This window comes from Lampetra fluviatilis, chromosome 1, assembly GCF_964198595.1.
Source record: "Lampetra fluviatilis chromosome 1, kcLamFluv1.1, whole genome shotgun sequence".
In the NCBI taxonomy this organism is placed as follows: domain Eukaryota; kingdom Metazoa; phylum Chordata; class Hyperoartia; order Petromyzontiformes; family Petromyzontidae; genus Lampetra; species Lampetra fluviatilis.
The window spans coordinates 11,062,157-11,085,222 of NC_136275.1; the positions used below are offsets into that span (position 1 = coordinate 11,062,157).

The 23,066-nt window shown below is 47.0% G+C and overlaps 1 protein-coding gene across 1 annotated transcript in view; it reads left to right on the forward strand.

Moving 5' to 3' along the window:
* The first annotated feature begins 12,630 nt into the window (after positions 1 to 12,630).
* LOC144936485 (beta-1,4 N-acetylgalactosaminyltransferase 1-like) overlaps positions 12,631 to 23,066 on the forward strand; it is a 35,101-nt gene continuing 24,665 nt past the window's right edge. The window contains exons 1-3 of the mRNA XM_078863589.1: positions 12,631 to 12,875; positions 15,146 to 15,274; positions 21,332 to 21,438. Of these exons, the coding sequence (XP_078719715.1) occupies positions 12,631 to 12,875; positions 15,146 to 15,274; positions 21,332 to 21,438 (481 nt within the window). The remainder of the gene's footprint in view (positions 12,876 to 15,145; positions 15,275 to 21,331; positions 21,439 to 23,066) is intronic.

The following is a 23,066-nucleotide window of genomic DNA, read 5'->3' on the forward strand; positions in this document are numbered from 1 at the left end:
CCTGCACTGTTTGGTTGAGATATGTTTTATTGTCACTTACAGATTCGAACACACAAAACCTCTAAGCCATATCCAAACCACCAACTCAAAGAGCTGAGGAAACGTGACCACCTTAATAGGCAACAGGGAAACAAAGACACGACTGAAGACCGGGTTCATCCTCATTAGGACTCATTAGTACAGTCCAGCACCAGTCACGTGTGGTCAGGGGAGGCAGGAGAGGCAGAGCCTCATCTGTCATACTCCAATGAAAATATCTGTTACTTAAAAAAATATAAAGATTTTTCCACTGATCTGTGTTATAAATGTCATTTATGTATGATTCCAAATATTTTTATAGTCAAAATCGCCAAATTTGCGGAGCTCCACTGCAAATACAGGGAGAGACGAGAGGTGAGGCACCGACCAGCTCAGCTTCCCCTCTGATTGCACAACTTCTCAGAAACTGGATGGAGCGCAGGCAATAAGCGCGTGCCTGTTACTATTTCTCTACCTCCTCGTGGTGCCGGACGGCAACGTTGTGGTGGGCAGTGCCGTGGGGAGAGGGCCAATTTAGATTGGCCTTTCCCTTCATGGCGTTTGTAACCACCACATCAGCCAAATGGGGGCTCTGGACGGGTGCGAGGGGCTGGTAACCCCTCCACCTTCAATTAACTACCACTAAACTACGAGGTAAAACATTTGTAATGACAGGGTGACACCTGCTAGCCTGGAAAGGGAATCATGGGTACGGGCACGATTAAGTACCCACCAATCAGAGGAGGTGTATCTGGGGCAAAGGTAACAGGTGGGGTTAGCCGAGATACTCCGGGAACCTGATCGAAGGTTCCATGAGAGTACATAGCTGGAGGTGGGGCCTAGCCACGCCTGGGAGGATATAAGGAGGAGCGGACCCGGGGCTCGGGGCTCGTGTGTGGGGTTCCAGGGTCCTGGCTGCGTCGCTGCTCGCCGACATCTCTCTCCATTGTCCGGCCACGTGGAAGATCTCTTGCGTGGTTTCCATCGCCGTCATTGTCACGCCGCCAGCCAGCGGCGTAGCCGAGTTGATTATCAGAATCTTTATTTAGACTGAAGGAATACGATGAGCTATGAAGCTCTTTTTTTCTACAGATGTCCGGTATGGGCGGGTCAGCAATCAGACTAAGGTCAAGTCCATGACACATGCAGGGACTCGTATGGCGTGGGACGAGAGTAGATTAGTTCTGGTTGACACAAATTGCAATTGGGCACGAATGTTTACTTTGTGGTGACAAGAGGCAGAACGAGACTAGCAGCACAGAAAACACAGTTGGAAGGAGACGGCGAATAGGAAAAGACAGTACAAACGAGACAGATATAATGCACAGTACACAATAAAAACACAAGACAAAGTGTGCAACAAACAGGGCAGTAAAACGTATAAACCCAGTTACAAACGAGGCAGTTAGTGCCAAGGGGTGACCATACAGATTTCACCAACAGTACAAACGAGACCGACAATTAAAACGAGGCAGTACACACGATACCGACAATGCAGACGAGACAAGACAGTATAGACAATATGTACAGACAATGAGGCAGTACAGAGAGGTGGTATATACAAGGAGGGACCGTATGAACAATGCGACAGTACAGACGGGACAATAATAGGCAGTACAGGTGAGACAAGAAGAGACATGTCAGAGTGGGCATTACAGATATGACAGAGTGCAGAGGAGACGGTATCAACAAGCAGAGACGGTAGAGAGGGTGTCGGGTCGAGACAGGCGAGCGAAGGCAGAAGATGAGTGAGGGTGATGGGACCACGCTGAGTGATCGGCTGTGTGTGTAGCCAGTAGAGGTGTTAATACCTAGAGTTATACTCAGTGTGAGGAAGGACAAGTGTTGGCCTGTGTTTTGCCCAGTGTGAGTAATAAAGAAGTACCCTCTACACGATGTGTCGCGGAAGTCGCTCATTACACATTTATTAAGCTTGTGCCGGAGGCCCCAGGGGGACAGGCATCTATGACATCTCCTGGCCAAAACCCCATTTGGCGGAGCCAGGAGACTGAATCCTTACCCTCGGGGCTCCTCCAGAAATAACAAAAAACCACGACGTGTGGCCATGTGGAATGTTCGAACGCTCACTGCGGAGGAGAGGCTACCAATCCTCTGTCGGGAGCTAGACCGGTACCGCCTAGATCTCTGTGGTATTATGGAGGTCTGGTGGACCGGCTTTGGCTCCAGCCACCATGAGGGGTGGACAGTCCTCTACTCGGGGCAGGAGACTGCCAAACAACAGGGAGTCGCTCTTCTGAACAAAGGAATGAAGGGGGTTTGGGAGCGTGGCGGTGAGTTGTGGGAAGCTGTAAGCCCCAGGCTACTTTGGGCTCGCCTTCCCATCAACCAGAGGCGAGGAGTGGTCGTCATGGTTACTTATGCCCCCACCGAAGACGAACATCCGTGGAGGGATGCAGGCAAGGCCGATGAGTCAGATGGCTTCTATGACCTCCTGTCACAGGTGCTAGCTAAAGTGGCCCCTCAGGATAGAGTCATCCTGTTGGGTGACTTCAATGCCCGAGTTGGTCATGATGCTGGTACCTGGTCTGGAGTGATTGAAGGGCATGGGCCAGATCAGCTTAATAACAACGGCAGGAGGCTGCTCGATTTTTGTGCAGCCCATGGGCTTGTAATTACCAACACGCTGTTCCGGCATCGGCGCATCCACACAACATCATGGATGTGTGGTGGTCATGTTGACACACACGTGCCACAACCAAGGGTAGAGGTAGAAACCGGTTCGGACCGGTCGGGCCAACGGCGGTTGGAACCCCTCTGAGGGGAGGGGGCTGGGGGAAGCTACGATCCCCCAGAACCCCGCCCCTCAGGGAGAAAGAGTATATATAGCGGGTCCCTGAGAGCGCGAGTCAGTTCGCCTCAAGCAGAAGCCAGAAGACGCCTGGAGAAGAAGACCCTGGACCCCAAGCCACCGACGTCCTTCTAAGGGCCGGGGCTCAGTGCAGTGCCAGTGGTCGAGAGGTTAGGACCCTGAGGTTCCCTCGGCCTGATGTCCAGGTCTGGACGGACCAGTGGTCGGGGACCCACCGGGCCAGCGGTGGGTCAGCCTCCCCTAGGTCTAGCCAGCCGGAGGGCTAGACGAGTCAGAGTGTTAGGTACGATAGCCCGGAGGCTGTACCTCCCCAGGTTGTGGGTGGAAGGGGCCATTATCCCTTTGTGTTAAGGCTTAAGTGTAATCTGTTTATAGTATAATAAACCGTGTTGCCTCTACGACGACTCCGAACATTACAGATGCATGCCTGATCCAAGCAAGAACATATGCTGGACTACATAGTGACAGAACAGCGGATGCAGGCCCATATCCTTGACACCAGGACCTACCATGAAACTGATCTGCCCACTGACCATCGACTTGTCATCTGTAAGATGCACATGCCATTCGTCCACTCCGGTGGTGGGTATACACCCAGGACCCCATTCAAACCCTTAGTGCCATGGTCTCAGCTAGCTGATGAAAGTTGCAAGCGAGAATTTCATCATCGCTTGCGGCTGGGGTTGGCATCGTCCCCGACTCCTCCTGATGTCGAGGGGAAATGGGCGAGGTTAAAGACTGTGGCTCATGCAGCCACAATGGCTGCTTTGGGTACACGGTCCAGGCCTCCCCAGAGACCTTGCCTGACAGAGGAAGTGTTCAGGCTGGCTGAGAAAAAGCGACAGCCCACTCTCATCAGCTACAGCATCCCACATTGGAGAATGAGGAAGCTTACCGCAGCCTTCGTTCGGAGGTTCGGAGAGCCTTGAGGTGCTGCAAGGATGGGTGGTGGTCGCGGGTTGCTGAGGAGATGGAGTCTGCCTCAATGGCCCGCGATCACAAATCGAACTTTAATTCCATCAAAAAAGTAACCTGCAGCACCACACCTATTACCATCATTCGGGGAAAAAACGGTGATCCAATCTCCTACCCCCAAGAACAGGTTGGCAGATTTGCTGAGCATTTCTGTGAGGTCCTGGGGAAGGGGAAATCCATCAGCCTGGAAAACAACGTGACACAAAGTGGGGATGACCCTCCCGAGGCTGTGGTGCCACCCCCTGTGAGTGGCTGACTGAGGTGCCATCTGTTGAGGAAGTACTGAAGGCGATCCGGAGTCTGAGACCAGGAAAGGCACCGGGCAGAGATGATCTCCCAAGCGAAATGCTGAGGGAGGCTGGCATTTGTGCACAGACTGCCATACATGACATCATAACAACCGCCTGGACCACTGGACGGGTTACGCAGGATTGGAAGGATGCCCTGGTGATCCCCCTCTTTAAGAAGGGGGACCACACAGACTGTAATAACTACAGGGGCATCTCACTCCTCAGTGTTCCGGGAAAGGTCCTGGCAAGGATTATTCATCATCGCCTTGCTGGGCACGCTGAGGAGAAGCTTCCGTAGCCCCAATGTTGTTTCAGGAAAGGGCGGTCCTGCACAGATGCCATATTTTATGTCTGTCTGCTACAGCAGAGGTGTAGGGAATTCCAACAAGACCTACATCTCTGCTTTATTGACCTGGTCAAGGCCTATGATACCATCAGTAGGCCTGGGCTCTGGGTTGTTCTTCGTACTTTCAGAGTCCCTGACACTCTGCTCACAATCATTAAGGACCTTCATGATGGTGAGTGGGCCTGGGTAAAACTACGTGGCTGGGAGTCGGAGCCATTCCCTGTACACCTTGGGGTGCAACAGGGATGTCCTCTGGCTCCCACATTATTTAATATCTATTTCGACCACATAGTTCGTGAAGCCTTCAATAGCTGTACCGGAGGAATTTCCATCCGGTACAGATACAATGGGAGGCTGATCGATGCCCGGGTGCGGTCAAGGGATGGCTCCCTATTGCTCAACCATGTTATGTATGCCAATGATCTGGTGATTGCTGCTCACTCAGAGGAGGAGTTAGAGGCACTGCTGCTGAACCTGGAGTTTGCCACTAAGAGATGGGGCCTTACCATCAGTCCCACCAAAACTAAGCACCTGCCTGGGTATTTTGTACCACTGGACAATCCACCCACACAACTCCCAATTAATGATAGGGCAGTTGTGGAGAGAGTGGAGAGTTTCCCATACCTGGGCAGTGTGCTCATAACCGGCTACAGTTTAACAGCAGAGGTCTCACTCCAAATCAGTCGAGCGGCATTATATTTTCATCGGTTGCATAACGCTGTGTGGAAGCTACCTGGTCTGTCGCTCCGCACAAAGCTTCAGGTCTTCTCGGCCCCAGTCATTCCCTCCCTTCTCTACGCTTGCTAAACATGGACCCCCCCTAATGGAATATCTTCGCCGGTTAGAAACATTTAGGCTGGCCTGCCTACGATCCATCCTAGGTTTAACCAGGCTAGAGTGTGTGAGGACCTCACAAATCCTTGAAAGATCTGGACAAAGTCCGGATAAAAACACAATTTACACATTGGGAAATTATATTATTAAAGGTGGATGACGATCAAAATGATTAAATAATGAGATAAGTGCAGTCTACAGTGCTCTGGGAAAACTGAACATTTAAATGTAAAGTTAGTTACAAATGTGCCTTAAGAAGAATGATTATATCAGTGTATATTATTTGCTATTTCATATGGATCAGAAACATGGACACTGACCCAACAATTGAACAAAGCTGAAAAGTGTGCTAAGAAGCATGGGTACTTCCAATCGTCATGAATACAAAATAGCACGACGAACTTGCAGGAATGAACTGTAACTTGTAGAATGTATTTGATGGTTTTACAGTTTCCCTTGTAAGAGAGACAAATTGTATTGATTGTACAATCATTACTGAATGCAGGGCGTACAGGTATTAGCCATGTAGATGCTGGGAAATATCACTCACGTTGTGTCAACACTTTGCCCAATTGAGCGTGCTGCAGTACTCGTGTAGTGTAAGCGGAGCGGGAGACAAGGTTCTTGAGGAGGCACCTTTTTTATTCAACACTTCAACATCACAGGTTCGCCCTTACTTCTCCCAAGTTGTCGAGCCTAGCCTAGACACAACCCTGACCATGTTATACCGATGGCGCCGACCAGGACAGCCAACAACTATCCGACCACGCAATATCTAGCGAAGACGGAAGCGACGAAGGCGGTGAAGACGACAGCGACGACGAGACGAGTCCACTTCCCAGAACCGGCAGCCCTGAGCACCCACTCTCTGCTGCTTTTAAGCTACCCGGTGCGGCCTGGCTCCGCCCTGGCCGCGCCTCCCTTCTCGAACCCACTAGCGGGTTCTTGGGGCTTCCAGGCGGGGTCTTCTATGAACCTTGCCCCAGTTTCTCCACCCTACCGACACATGCGTATATGCTCACCTGCGTGTGTACTGCTTATCCACCGCATTTGCGGTTGCTGCACAACAGACCACGTTATTACACTACATCACCCCCCCCCTCCCCTTGTTAAAAAAACTAGCCGTCCTGACTGATATCCTGCAACAGCAAGTGGGAGGACAGGCAGAGCAACCCCCCAACGTCGAGGAACACCATCGACACCAATTTTTTTTTTGCCACAAACCAACCCCCCCCCCCCCCCCAAAAAAAAAAAAAACCTGGTCGCAACCCTTCCCATGACCGCGCAGCACAACCGCGGCACTTCCCGCAAACCGTCACCAAACAACACAACCATGGCGCCCCCTGCGAACCGACACCATGTAGCACAATCGCGGGCAAAGAACCCTGTCAGGGACCGGACAACCACGACGCCCCTGCACAAACCGAGAACGCAACCCAATTCACCCCCTCCGAGTCCGCTTTATCTGGACATAGTTCGCGTGAGCTGGTCCTTGATACTGGTCACCCCAACCTTGGCAGGGTCTTGCGTCGATTGGGATTCCAAGGAACGGGAACGAAACACTGGCCTAAAGGCGCCATCCATTTAGTACGTATGCAAAAATCTGTCAAAACTTGACCCCTCCTTGTACGCACTCGTACTTTTTACACCACCCCCCCCCCCACACCTGCGTATGTACGCTTGACACCCCCCCCCCCCTCCCAAAGCCGATAGAAAGGCCGATAATTAATCCACGCAGAAATGATCAAGGATTAATAATATTAACGTGTTTAAGCAAACAGATAGTCCACCGCCGGCTGCATAATTATTATCGAGGTTTCACCCCCCCCCTTCCCGTTTTCTATGCGTATGTACATTGTCAGTAGACCCCCCATACGCAAACTTACGCATTTGGGTTAACCCCCGTCCCCCCTCCATGCGTAGTACTAGATGGATGGCCCCAAAGGGCGTGGGGCCCTTCTGTGGATTCCCCGGTCTCGGAAGATATCAGACCTGTAAACGTGAGACAAACTTCCGATAGTTAAGTAAAGGTGAGACACCCTGTCCATGCAATGATGAATTATCCTGTGCTGAAAATGCTACGTTATTTTCAACTCAGCGTCAAAATACTTTACGGCCAGTCCCTGCATTACGAACGGGTTCTGTTCCTGAGGCCCGTTCATTAGGTCTACTGAGTCGACACACTAATTGCACGCAAGCCCCACTTAGATAACAAATTCCGTGACAAAACTGTTCCAATACAACTTGCAAATTCCTGCTCGCACTAGGCAAACGAACCGGCCAACTGTTTTGGCTGGAGCCATCCACCTGGTGCGGTGTGTAAACATCGCCACTATGGAGACAAAGGCGGTCGGGCGTGGTGCTAGCCACCCACCTCGTGTTACCATTCTGGCCTTCATAAGTGGTCGTTAACAGCACTTGCCCCAACAGTCTGTTAAGGCTAAACAGGGGATCTTTGTCTTTGCACGCGCGTGTGTGTGATTATCTTTTGTGTATGTGTGTCAGGAGCGCTAGTGTCGTCGTTCACGTTATGCTGCGCTACGAACCCGGCGAGCCGAGTTCGATTCCCCCACACGCCCAACCCCAGTAAACGATATATAAACCGCTCGATTCAGCCTAAAATTAGTACATAATGTGGTGTGTAAACATCGCCACTATGGAGGCAAAGGCGGTCGGCCGTGGTGATAGTCGCCCACCCCATATGTGCCGTTCTGCCCTTCATAGGTGCTCGCAAACAGCACTTGCCCCAGCAGTCTGTTTAGGTTATACGGGGGGGGGGGGGGGCTATCACTGTGGTTCTTCATGTTTGGCGTTACATTTGACGTTTTCTTTTTTGTTCAATTATTATTCGTATTTTTCACGTTATAAAAAGTTGTTCAAGAGTGCAATATTTTGGGGCTGAAATGTACCCCTCAGCTGTTAACATGCAGATCAATAGGAAAAAAAACTTATCCCGCTCGTTAAGCGAGGCACGCCTGGAGTGCTCCAATCCTGACGTGTGTGGGGTTCACCTGCAGGGGACGTAGGCAACTTTTCCGGTCTTGCCTGCCTCGCCAGCCTTTCAAGATTTTAAATGTTTACTTTGTCGGGTGATATTTATTTTTCCTTTACGTACATCGACCTTAGATCCTTTTTTTATTTAAATTCTGTTATCTTTAAAACCCTGTTCTTGCCTGCAGCCTGCTCTCACCTGCTCACACGCTCAGCCTGCTTCTCCTGACCAAGTCATCTAACGTACAGTATTGCATACATTCACACATACATCTACATATGAATCCTAATTCTACATTTACACACATCCACTCACTCAAACATACATCTTCACTCGTGTATATGTGCACACTTACACCCTTATGTACGGTATACATACACACATTTGCATTTACATCGGTACGGATTTTTTACACATATATAGTAAAAACACATTTATACCTCGATCACTGCCCCCCCCCCCACCACAGTGCTTAGTTTGTCTCCCTCACCACTGTTAACCCAGTGGTGAATGGTGTATGAACCAGTCCTGAGCCCCCACCTTCCCTCACATGTGGTCCGTATTACCTCCATCGCCACAGCTGGACTGTGGCCCGGTAGTGAGTGGTGCCTGAACCTTACCTAGACCAGTCTAGACCCCCCCATCCCTCTACATCTCCCCCAGCTTTGCTTGTTTGTGTAAATATTTTCTCCCCATATGCTCTAATACAGGGGTCAGCAACCAAAATAACAAGAGCCATATTTTTTCGAATTCGGCAAGCATCAGAGCTCTCTCTAGTCGAAGTACTTGCACGAGCAGTGACCGAAACAATTAGTGATTTAAGTAAACTCTGGACCTGTTTCGACCGTCTGTGTCTCATCAGCAAAGCATACAAATCATTTAAAAACACCGTCTCTCCATATTTTACGCCTTTATCCTAAAAATCCCAATTGCTTAACACAACGTGCAGATGTAGGCTCATCTGTGATTAATCATTGCTCTCCACGTCTTACGTTTCTTAGAGGTTTAACCCAATTGAGTGGCTCCGGTGAGAAGAGAACAGAAATTAGGGAAATCACTTCAATCACAATCATTACAATGTCCTCACCGTTTAGCTGACGTGTATTACAGCACGCGGATTGCTTCCCAGGTTTAATTTGCAATACACCTATTTCTGAATGCTATGTTTTGTTTGCACAAGCACAAATAACAAAAACTCAACACAAGGACACTTCTCTAAAAGCAAAACAAATCAGCATAGAAGTCAACAACACTTCTCTAACAGCAAAAAAAGCATAAAACTCAGTGTGTTAAGTTTTTGTTTATGAACAATGCAAACTAATGCTGTTATATAATATATATAATAAAACATCACACAATACCTTCCAATGTCTGTCTCCACATACCAAATCAAAGTATATTTTACACATCCCATCGGCCGCACAGCCTTCTGTCATACGTCACGATTTTAATTCTTCATTTGAAGTTTTCGTGACTGCAAGGATAGTCAGGTAGGTATAAAATAAAATAAATTAAATCACGACGTTTTGGGCGCAACACAAGCGTCCGCCATCAGGTGGGACAACCACAGCAAGAAACAATTGCTGAAGTGTGAAAAATGGCTGCCGTGACAAGAGGCTATATAGGTAAGAGAGGGGGAGGAGCAAGGGAGGAGAGATAGAGAGGGGGGTGTGGGGTAGGGGAAGTGGAGCACTGCTAGAGCATTTAGAGGACGAGCAGACAAAATACTGGGGGGAGGGGGGGGGGGAAGTGGGCGGGGCTGGGAGTGGGAGGCTGAAGAAACTGGAGATGCGGATATGAAGGCAACACCATAAAGCAGTTAAGGTTTTACCTGGTTAATAACGTCCTTCAATTGATTGCTCAATTTGTATCAATCTTCTCGGTTGAAGTGATGTCTATGTTTATATATCGGGATAGCTTCATGAACAAACCTTTGATAGTAGCCCAAAGGTTTGCAGAGTACCTTGGTCTCGAAAAAAACCAATATCACGAGAGCCCACAGCGTTATAACAATGGTTAGCTACGGCAGAGGAATTGGTTCTGCCATGTTTCAGATCTGCCTTGTGTTCGCGAACACGGTCCGAGATATATTGTTTCGTTTCTCCAATGTAACAGCCACCACAGGTGCAACTTAGTTTGTAGACTCCAGGATATTGAATGACATCCTTCACAGATGGGATTAGATCACGGATTTTGTGTACTGTATTGAATCGGATCTGGATCTTGTGTTTGGAAATCTTTTTGGTAACACCTGCTATGTATGGTAACGTGATGGTTTTGATCGGCATTTCTGGGGGTTGTTTCTCTATGGTTGGAGAAACAGCTTTACGAATATTGCGGTCCGAGTACCCATTCATCTTGAGGGCCTGGTGTACGTGTTCCAGTTCACTGGCTAGGTGGTGTTGGTCAGAAATGCAGTGGGCCCTATGGTGTAGTGTTTTGATGAGTGAATTATTTTGTGCTGGATGGTGGTGGGAATCAGGTTTCAGATAGGAATCTATGTGGGTGGCTTTCCTGTAGAGAGTGTCCAAACGAGCCATCAGGTCTCTTCTCAAACAAAACATCCAGGAATGGTAGCTTACCATCCTTCTCTACTTCCATGGTGAATTTGATGGATGGGTGTATGGAATGAATGTAAAGTGTCTTCTACATATCTCTTCCACAAGGAAGGACGTAGGGTGGATGTCTGGATGGCATCTGTTTCAAATTTATCCATGAAAACATTCGCTATCACTGGTGATAAGGGGGAACCCATGGGGGTACCTACATTTTGTTTGCCAAAAGTATCATTCAGGTGAAGTAAGTATTGGTAAGGCAGTGCCTAACCAGAGTAGGAACATCAGGATTCAGTCCATGTTGGACTAAATCTTCATTTATTGCTAAGGTGTCAGGCACAGGAACCTTGGTTAACAGAGAAACTACATCAAAGCTGACGATAAAATGATCTGGGGACAGTGAAATGCCCGTGATTAGAGAGACCAAGTGAGCTGAGTTACCTACCTCATCAAAACCCTACACCATAGGGCCCACTGCATTTCTGACCAACACCACCTAGCCAGTGAACTGGAACACGTACACCAGGCCCTCAAGATGAATGGGTACTCGGACCGCATTATTCGCAAAGCTGTTTAACTAACCATGGAGAAACAACCCCCTTAGATGCCGATCAAAACCATCACGTTTCTATAAATAGCAGGTGTTACCAAAAATATTTCCAAAATCTTAAACAAACACAATATCCAGGTCCGATTCAATACAGTACACAAAATCCGTGATCTAATCCCACATGTGAAGGATGTCATTCCCTATCATGCAATATCCTGGATTCTACAAACTAATTATAGATTTGAAGTTTATCTATCGGCTTAACTCATGCTAATCCCGTACTCGACCGTCCACACGGCCTGCCGTATGCCCCCCCCCGACCCCTTGGCTCCTCCCCCCCCCCTAACACCCTATATAAACACGTTGTCTCTTAATAACTCTCTTTATACGCCTCAGTAAGTTTGCTGGAGCAGTCAACACCTGATGACGGTTGCTTGTGTTGCTTCCGAAGCGTCGTGATGTAATTTATTTGTTTTCATATTAATTTATTTTATATTTTTTACCTACATGACTTTACCGCAAAAAAACAAAGAGTATCTACAAACAAAGTTGCACCTGTGGTGGCTGTTACATTGGGGAAACGAAACGACATATCTTGGATCGTGTTCACGAACACAAGGCAGATCTGAAACACGGCAGAACCAATTCCTCTGCCGTAGCTGACCATTGTTATAACGCTGTGGGCTCTCATGATATTCTTTTTTCCGAGAACAAGGTACTCTGCAAACGTTCAGGCTACTATCAAAGGTTTGTTCATGAAGCCATCCAGATATATAAACATAGACATAACTTCAACCGAGAAGATTGATACAAATTGAGCAATCAATGGAAGGATGTTATTAACCAGGTAAAACCTTAACTGCTTGATGGTGTTGCCTTCATATCCACATCTCCAGTTTCTTCAGCCTCCCGCTCCCAGCCCCACCCACTGCCCCCGGCATTTTGTCTGCTCGTCCTCTAAATGCTCTAGCAGTGCTCCACTTCCCCTATCCCACACCCCCCTCTCTATCTCTCCTCTCTTGCTCCTCCCCCCTCTCTTACCTATATAGCCTCTTGTCACGGCAGCTCTTTTTCCTACTTCAGCAATTGTTTCTTGCTGTGGTTTCCCACCTGATGACGGATGCTGGTGTTGCGCCCGAAACGTCGAGATTTAATTTATTTTATTTGATACCTACGTGACTTTTACCGAAAGAACCAAAGAGTATTTTAATTCTTGTTTAACCCCTCCTCCACGTGTAGCATGAAGATGAAGAAGTTCACGCTCTTGAGCATGCTCGCCGTCGTGGCACTGTTGTCTGTCATCTTCTTCTCCACGCCGAGTGTGTACAAGTATTTGCACCTTGCCAAGTTGCTGAGCGTGAAGTCTCCGGAATTTACCGGACAGCGGTGGTACGAGCAGGCGTTCTCAATGAACCTCTCGGACTATGCCCAGCTGTTCCCTAACGACACGCAAGTTCACTACCGCCTCAAGCCCAGCGTGCAGCGGTGAGGGTTAATTCCGTAGCCAAGGGTGGTTGCAGGCAGGGCAGCTGTCCTTGGAGGCAACTTCCGATAGGTGCATCACCCGAACGTGGAAGCTGAATTCTTGGGAACAAAACAAGCAGTTGCAACTGGCCACACGGTGGGGACGAAGGGAGAGTGAGTGAGGGGGGCTTGTGGCAAAAATATCTAGCTACGACTCCAGGCATTGTGACGGTGAAGCTAATCACACTTCCACTCAATTTCCGAGGAGGAAACTTAAGTCAACAAGTTATGCCGAGATGGTCTTTTCACCTGGCAGTTACGGCAACATCCATCGTTTTGATATAAAGTGTGTGCTTGTGAAAAGGCCCAATAATTAGTATCAGGGCGGTCAGGGCTCCACCTCGGGTCTCATGATTTCACATCACATGTGTAGGTGAGAACTTGATAGGTGAGTTGCAGCATGTCTAACACACCTTACAGTAATGCGTGAAGTAAACATTACATACAGATAACTTTAAGTTATAGAAAACATATTAACAAAATAGAGAACATTTGACAAAGTAGCTGTTACAAGTGGAGTGTCAGCGGAGTGGGAGACAAGGCTTTAAAGGAGCACGTTTATTAACACCTTCACAGGTTCGCCCATGCACTCTCCCTAGTCATCTAGCCTAGCCTTAACACAACCCTGACCGTGTAACACCGATGGCACCAACCGAGACAGCCAACAACTATCCGGCCATGCAATATCTAGTGAAGACGGCAGCGACGAACGCAGCGAAGACGACAGTGACATCGAGATGAGTTTACTCCCAGAACCAGCAGCCACGAGCTCCCGCTCTCAGCTGCTTTTATGCTTCCCAGCGTGGCCTGGCTCCGCCCTGACCACACCTCCCTTCTCGAACCCACTAGCAGGTTCCCGAGGCTTCCAGATGGGGTCTACCATGACCCTTCCCCCAGTTCCTCTGCCCTGCCGACACACCCGTGTATATGCTCACCAACGTGTGTACTGTTCGTCCACCGCAGTGGCCGTTGCTGGACAACAGTCGGCGCTATTACACTACACAAGGATGAAACTAATTTTCATTGCTGAAATCATCAATATAATTGCCAGATTTCTAAATTAGAAATTATTTGAAATATGATTAACACCAGTTAATGCTCGACTAGCAGAATTAGCATATGATGGCGCATGTGGTGTCATGTGCAATTGTGTGCCACGTTGGTCAAACAATATGACAGATCAGTCTTCCACCAAATTAAATAGATGAAAGTGGGTGAACACTGATGACACATTAATATGTTCTCATTACAAACGTTAATAAACAAACCACGTGCAAGTCACATGCACTTGAAAACCAGGAGATGGAGTGTGCTGTAGAGGCCGACCGAAATTCGGTTTCGGTTTCAGCGCCGAAAGTTGGAAAATGGCCTCTTTCGGCATACTTTCGGTTTCGGCCGAAAGTCAATTTTTTACTTTCGGTCTGGTTTCGGCCGAAACTGATATTGACCTTCGGTCATCATTCGTCAACCGAAGATCTATTTTTAGAATATAACGCTAGTGCTACATCTATCACTCTGCCTATCGGCTGGTCAGTCGGCGCTAGGCAATCCTATGCGATAGGCTGCAAACACACACACATGTCAGAGGCAGCAGCTTGGGAGCGAGGTTACAGCCGCAACCATGGTCTGCTAGTGTATATACGACCGGTCAACAGACAGCAGCATGTCTGGCTGAATGCGGAAAAACTGCTGTTTCTTAACTACAACATTCATTTGTTTGGATATAATTACTAAGTAAGTAACACCTAAAGATTTGATATTTAGCGACTCTTACTGCAGGCTCTGAATAATTCTGAATGATTAGTTCTAGATTTATTTTTAATTTAAATAGCATTGCATCATGACATATTTCATAAATCTTGTGTTCGGTAACTTCGGTTATATACCTTTCTGTTTCGGTCTCGGCCGAAAGTGTAGTTAAACTTTCGGTTTCGGCTTCGGTTTCGGCCGAAAGTGTAGTTAAACTTTCGGTTTAAGCTTCGGTTTCGGCCGAAAGTCTAGTTAAACTTTCGGTTTCGGCTTCGGTTTCAGCCGAAAGTCAATTTTTTTTTATTTCGGTCTGGTTTTGGATTCGGCCGAAACCAGAAATTTAGTTTCGGTCGGCCTCTAGTGTGCTGTGCAAGCAAACTGACACCATGGGTCCACTAGTCTTTGGTGTAATGTTTGGACACGTGAATGTGGGAATCGGTCATCGTGTCCCAAGTGAGTAATGGCATGGTGGTGGTGTGCAGGCTACTGTCTGTTGGTTCGTGCTCCTGTGAAGGTCAGAATGCCATAGAACTAGAAAAATGGTTCTCGCCCTCCGAAGTTGAGGGCACACGCCGGAGGAGACAGAAGGAAATGCAAGAATTCTTACAGAGGTATGCTGCAATGTGACATCTTCCAACCCCTACCATCCCCTCTGGTTTTGAACTTTCATCTTTATTTTTCTTTTCAATTTTTCAAGTAGCCTCGAGACCTCTCTACAAACATTATTACTTCCAGAACTTTACTTCACTGATATCTTCATTAAAACAAACACATAGCAACATTCAGCTGCTAGACCACCCAGATTTTATGGCCTTCCAAAAATCCACAAAGTAGGTACCCCGCTCCGTCCTATCGTCTCCACCCTTATCTCACCCACCTACAAACTGGCCCGATTTCTGTCTGAGACCCTGCTTCCTTTCAAGGGCAAGTCCACCTCAGCTGTACTAACTCAACTCACTTGGTTTCTCTAATCAAGCACATCTCATTGTCTCCAGATGATTTGCTTGTCAGTTTTTATGTAATCTCTCTGTTCACCAATGCACTGGTACCTGACACCATTGCAATCATTGAAGACTTGGTCCAACAAGGACTGAATCCAGATGTACCAACTTTGGTAAGGCACTGCCTTACCAACACATACTTCACCTGGAATGGTACATTCTACAAACAAAATTAGGGTACCCCAATGGGTTCTCCCTTATCGCCAGTGGTAGTTAATGTTTTCATGGGGAAATTTGAGACAGATGCCATCCAGACATCCACCCTACGTCCTTCCTTGTGGAAGAGGAACGTAGATGACACGTTCGTCGTCTGGCCACATAGCCTGCCAGCACTGAACCAATTTCTCAACCACATCAATTCCATACACCCGTCTATCAAATTCACCATGGAAGTGGAAAAGGATGGCAAGCTACCATTCCTGGATGCTTTGATTGAGAAGAGACCTGCTGGCTCGTTGGGACATTCGGTCTACAGGAAAGCCACCCACACGTATGCCTATCTCAAGCCTGACACCCACCACCATCCAGCGCAGAAGAATTCCCTCATTAAACACTACACCATAGGGCCTGTTGCATCTCCGACAAGCACCACCTAGCCAGTGAGTTGGAGCACGTACACCAAGCCCTCAGGATGAACGGATACTCAGACCGTACAATCCGCAAAGCTGTCTCCCCAGCCATGGGGAGACAACCTTCTGAGGATCCAACCAAAACCATCACTTTACCATACATAGCAAAGTTAACCAAAAATATTTCAAAAATCTTAAACACAAGATCCAGGTTCGTTGCAACACAGTATACAAAATCCGTGATTTAATCCCATCTGTAAAGGATGTGATTCCTGACATGTAATACTCTGATGTCTACAAACTGAGTTGTGGTTGCGGCAGCAGTTACTTTGGGGAAATGGAATGACATGTCTCGGACCGCATTCGTGAACACAAGGCAGATCTGAAACACGGTTGGACCAATACTTTTGCCATTGCTGATCATTGTTTTAATGCTGTGGGCTCACACGAAATAGAGTTTTCCAAGACGGAGGTACTCTGCAAACCTACCGGCTACCTTCAGAGATTTGTTCATGATGCCATCCAGATGTATAAACACAGACAACTTCAACCGAGAAGATGTGTACAAACTGAACGATCATTGGAAGGACGTTAATAACCAGATAAAGTCTTAATTGACTGTGATGTTTCCATCCTACCTGCCTATGTCAGCTGTTATTTCCGACTCTCTGTCTCTCTCTATATCCCTCTCTCTTAGATCTCACATGCTCACATGTCCTTTGCATTGCACTCTCATGCTCACATGCCCTACAGTTCATCTCTCACAATCGCAGGACGTTATTAACCAGGTAAAGTCATAACTCGCTGTGATGCTTCTATCCTTCCTGCCATTTGGCTGTTATCTCCGACTCTCTGAGTTGCATTGCCCTGTCGGATGCCTTTGCATTAACGGGCTGGGGTCTGACTAACATGACCACTTCTGCTCCATTAGCCTCGATGTATCGTTGGTTCTTACTGTGTTATGGGCTGTGTGTCTCACTGGCATGGCCACTGTTGTGGTGGTTCTCTTACGTTGACGCTCTTGCCTCTTACATTAACATGCTAATCTCTCACATTAACAAAGCCACTTCCGTGCCCTCGTCGAGGAGGCCACTCTCCGATCCTACATTTGCATGCTAATTTCTCACATTAACATCACTAGCCCCGCCCACTTCTGTATGACCCTTGGGCTACACCCATTTCAAACCCTTTTCAAAACAGTCTGCCTCAGCAGCAGATCATGCCTGATGACGGACGCTTGTGTTGCACCCGAAACGTCTTGATTTATTTAATTTCATACCTACGTGACTTTACCGAAAGAACCAAAGAGTATACATAGCAACATCTCCCCATATTGTAAAACAACTTGGCAGGTCCCTCACTTTCCAGGGTAAAACAAGTCTGAAGTATCAACTACCACTGTACTGTTTAACATGTAGGCTTTTGCGACCAACATCATCCATAATACAGGTCGTCCCCGACTTACGATGGTCCGACTTACAATATTTCGATCTTACGATGGCGATAGCGATATGACAAAATTGTAAATATTCAACATTTCGCGTGGCAGGCAAACGCAGCAGCGTACGAGGTACGATATTGTACATTGGGACGCTGCCGGGATGTACTGTACGCATATAATTTATGCAGTACGGTATTGTAAATTGCTCTGTTTTGCTAAATTATCACCATTCTTTAAGACTCCTGGGTAGGCTAGGCCATTTTCGACTTACGATATTTTCGACTTACGATGAGGTCGTTGTAACGCATCTCCATCGTAAGTCGGGGACTGCCTGTATAGGTTTTTTGGGGTTAGAACGCATAAATATAAATGTGTCGTTAAACCCTCCACAACCGGACAGCCAATTAGTAAGGTTTGTCACGTATACAGAATGTGCCAATTCATTATTTGTGTAATGACAATAGAGCCTGCATGCGGTGTGAGGGGACTAGTGGCCACGGGAAGTAATAACAAGGGTATCAATTGTGAGTGCGAAGGGACTGGTGGCTACGGGAATGTTCGAAGAAAGGAGAGTGGTCAGGTGACGGGAGAGGACGGTAGAGTCTGCCGGTAGAGCGAGCATCCAGAATCGGCGAGAATGATCGAGAAGGGGGGCGTGGCCTCGGTATATAAGGGAGATGCATGGGAGACTTGGGGCTGTTGCAGTGGGATCTCCGCCTGATGTCAAGTGAACGTGTCTTCAATAAAGTGTTATCTCAAGAGAAGTGTCAAGTCGTCATTACACTTGTACAGCACACCGATGTGTTGGAGAGCAAATCCACATTTACAATCTGTGTATGACGTTTCGCCAATAATTACGACTAGCATCATTAGGCGGGCAGCCAGATTTGTGGAGAAATCCTCTTGTTTCATTCCTTAAATAGAGGGATTTATGTGATGACATCACTCTTGAACCCTTCACGTGTGAAGGAGGGGGGGTATTAATTAATGCATATAAATTACAATGGGTATCCATTGCCCATTTCGTAATTCATATGGTAATCAATGTACATTATGCATACACATTGTTCTTGTACCTCCTGTCGTTTGCATACAGGTAATCCCCATTGACGTATGGTAACCTGAATAGGGATTTTATGATTCCCTTTCAAGCAGCACTGAGCCTGGAGCTATCCGAACGGTTACACTTATTTTTATTTCTCTAAATTTCGATAGGTTATCTAATCATTCTTGACCAGTCGTAACTAGTTCTGCACAGAACTTCAACATTAAAATACATTCAGTGTCCTCGATGGCACGTGTGTTCCTCCACTGCTGACAATTGTATTTGGGAGTAATTCATATTCCTTTGGTCTTCTTTTCGTCTCCTTCGCATGAGAAGGGCTCACAAGTGTGCTCATCAAATCTATCTCTCTATTTAAGGAATGAAACACAAATCTGGCTGTCCGCCTGATAATGCAAGTTGTAATTACTGGCAAAACATCGTACTGTCCTCAATTTGTAAATGTAAATTTTCTCTCCAACACACCGGTGTGCTGTTCTAGTAACGAATTGGCATGTTCTACTTACGTGGCAAACCTTACTAACTGGCTGTGTCGGGTAGTGGCGGGTTTTACAACATAACCCCAAAAAACCTATATTATCACTATACTATAGTGTTAGCTTTTTGTTGTACAAATGTAATAAAAGACTCCGTCAGGCACTGCTGGTCTCTGTTGGTCTTTTATTCAAGTTCTTTCTCCGCACCCCGCTGATCTCCTCCGCGGACCAGCATCGTCTCTCATGCGCCCGCGCACGTGCCTCCTCCTCAGCTCCTCCACTCGTCCTCACACCCTGCTGGTCCTGACAAGGAACCAGCGTCTCCTCTCGTGTGCCACGCACGCTCCTCTTGCGTGCCGCGCACGCTCCTCTCGCGTGCCGCGCATGCTCCTCTCGCGTGCCCCGTACGCTCCTCCGTTAGCTCCTCCTCGCGCGCGCCCCGCACGCGCTCTCCCGTCAGCTCCTCTTGCGTCGGGCGCACCGCTCCACCCCGCTCCGCACACCGCTGGCCGATGGTGTGCCGAAGCCCCATCAGCCACGTGGCTGATGGCGCGGCGGCCACCTAACGTGGTCCTGCTTCTTCACTCCATCAACTGACCACGATCTCTTCCGGGCTCCCCTCTATATCCTCTCTCCCACATGACCCTGACTCCTCCCTCCCGGATCGTCAGATCCGGCCTTCCCATACTGCCCTGCTGGCTCCACCTCCATTCACCTCGCTTCCCATTGCCGAGGTGAACGGCGGCCCCTCCCACACGCCCCCAATACCGGGCTCCGCCCCCCAATACCCCGGGCCGTGTGATTGGGCCAGAGCCCAGCAGTAACCCCATTTACGCTCGCATTACACAAATATGAACAAAATATTTTTTTATAATTTCAATTACATTCGACTGTGTAGGTTTTTTGCAGTTGTGCTGTATAGCTCTGCGTGTTGTTTGACATGTGTAATGTGAGGATATATCCGGCTCACTGACGTATCACAACTCGTCATGATCATTGGCTCTGCTGGTCCTGGTTTATAGTCAATGGGGGGAAGCCTAGGGGGCGTGACCCTGACGTAATGGAAAGGTGACAGCTGTAAGGATTGGTTCTGCTGGCTTTGGCCACAGCCAATGGGGAGATGAGTCAGGGGCGTGGTCCCGGGAGCTACGAGGGGGCCTGGAATATTCCATGAAGGCTAACGAGGATTGGCGGAAACATACCACATGACCCGGGTATTAAATAGGGGTGGAGACGAACGACACGTGGTCAGAACGGGAACGAACAGAGGCAGGGGGCCACGCGGGAGCGGGGCTCCGGGTTGCCACGTGGCAGTGTGTCTCTCTCTATATCTGTCCCTCTCACGCTGCCTGTCAGCAGCGTGAAGGAAAGCTGTAATACAAGTTGAATAAAAGACGGATTCCAGAAGTCGCTCCAACGAGCTTTATTACACATGTCTAAAACTTTTGTTGGAAACTTGTCAAATTAAACACATGAAAAATGTCAGCTCACATATACTTTAGCAAAGCACCACTGCTACACCAATGGTGCTGCTCAAATCTATCTAACCCTGGTCAATTTAATAGATTTGACTTTATTTAAAATGTTGCAATTAAAGTCACTGGTTAAAACTTAATACCGTTGTCATTCTTGGGTGGTGAAACCAATTCCTACCTCACTGTACCTGATATAATTCAACATAAAATAGTCATCTTGATGGATAATCCACCTCTCACCAATTCACTCCAGTCACCAGTGGTCAGTCGCCTCATTACCACACATTTATCACAACTATCGTGGTTACTCTTCTCATAAAATTCACTCCTTAATTCCTCCTCCCATGTTGAACACTCAGTCTACGAGGTTGGCTGTTTTGTTTAATCCATATCATGTTTAATCACCATATGGGAAATCAGACCACTTCTCTTTCTCCTTCTTTCCTCACACTGCTCCTCTGCAGAATTTCCTCCTGCCGTCTCTTTTCCCAAGCTCTTATAAGCTTGCTGGACTCAAGACACGTATTAATTGTCATCTGTTGCAACATTAACCGTGCTGTTTGTTGCTGGCCACAACATGTTCATCCTTTGGGCATGTTCTCAGCAAATTGTGTAAATTTTTTTTTACATGGTTTGCCCATAGGCAGGATCCTCTTTTGAAGAAGGTGCTCGTGGCTCATCCGAACTCGCCGCTCTCCTACCCGACCCAAGGCCTGCAGGTGCCGCCAATGCAGACCATCCTCATACCGGGTGAGAGGCATGGAACCCTGCGATCATTTTATGGAAACATGACGCAAGTCTACATAATCATATTTTCTATATAAATAAAGACCTTCATCTGTATGTATGTCTCAAAAACTCTAGGGTACTTCCCAGCAAGGTAGACAACTGAAATTTGGCACATAGCTAGCTTTTAGGACACAAACAACAGGAGAAATCTGAAAATCCAAGATTTTAAATTTTAAGGCCCCCAAATCTCGATTTTAAGTGTCCCATAAACATGTTTGTGCGTGTCAAATGAAATAAAAACGAGAACCATTCTTCTACCTTTTATTGATTTTGAGATATTTTGTATTAATGCAGTTTTGAACAGAAAAAAATGCATTTTATCATATTCAAATCTGAATTATTCGAAAACTGTTAAAGATAGGTGCTTCCCTCATAGAGCATGATGTAAATTATTTTTGTTCTTGTCTAATAAGAAAATAAAAAATAATTTATAATAAGAAAAGAACTGAATCTTTTAATTGAGCGGTTTCCGATGGGTACGTCTTTAAATATGAGAAATTGAATCAAGTCATCAACTATTTTTTTCAATCATATCTGGTAAATTATTATATTTATTGAAAACTTTTGCCTGGTGAACACAGGCTTTATGAACTAGTTACCTAATAATCTTCATCATTTTAACACTTAGACTTTCGCGACCAATATCATCCATAATATATGTTTTTTTATTTGAAGCGCGTAAATATGAGTGTTGTTAAACCCGCCACCTCCCGACACGGCAAATTAATAAGGTTTGTCATGTAAAAAGAACATGCCAATTAGTTACTAGTACAGCAAGCAACTACTTAAATTCTTTGATGTTCCTCAACCATTTCACATCTTGGGTTTTCCACATTCAGCAACTTCTCAGTACTCTTTCCATCTCTCTCTAACCTTTACCTCATTCAGGATTGTTCGTCCTTCACTGTACTTAACGGGATTCACATGGTCGATGTCCCTGGTCTTTTTCTCTCTGGCTCTTTCCAAACAGTATACCATCTATTCAACTTCTTTTATGTCAAGCTTCTTGTATAGTTGTGCAAATGCTGTTGTTTTTGTCATTGCTACCACTCGCTTTGCCTCTTTTCTCGCTGCCAGGTATTCATTCAGATGGTCCTACTCTCTTGTGGTCTGCCACTTCTTAAACGTAGCCTTTTTCTCTCTTGTTGCATTTTGCACTTCATCAATATACCACCATGCTTTCTTCTGTTGCATCTGTCCGTTGCTCACTCCCACTGTACGACCTGCTGCTTTCAGTATTCCACTCACCAGGTGTTCCCATATTTCATTCACGCTCCCCCTAGGCCTTATGCTTTTTAAGTTCTCCATAGCTTTTCTGCATAAGTTTTCTTTCACTTTGTTTAGTCACCACCACTTCACCCTGCTATAGTTATTTTATCTCACTTGCCTCTTCCTAACTCATTTCACTATGCAGTCTGCTACCAGTCGTCTATGTTGGCCAATCACAAACTCTCCAGGGATCACTTTGCAGTTCTTCACTCCTTTCAGATGCTTCCTCCTCACCAGAATGAACTATATATGGCTTTTCACCTCTCCACTCTGATAGGTCATTAAATGTCCCTCCTGCTTCTGGAAGTAGGTATTCACCA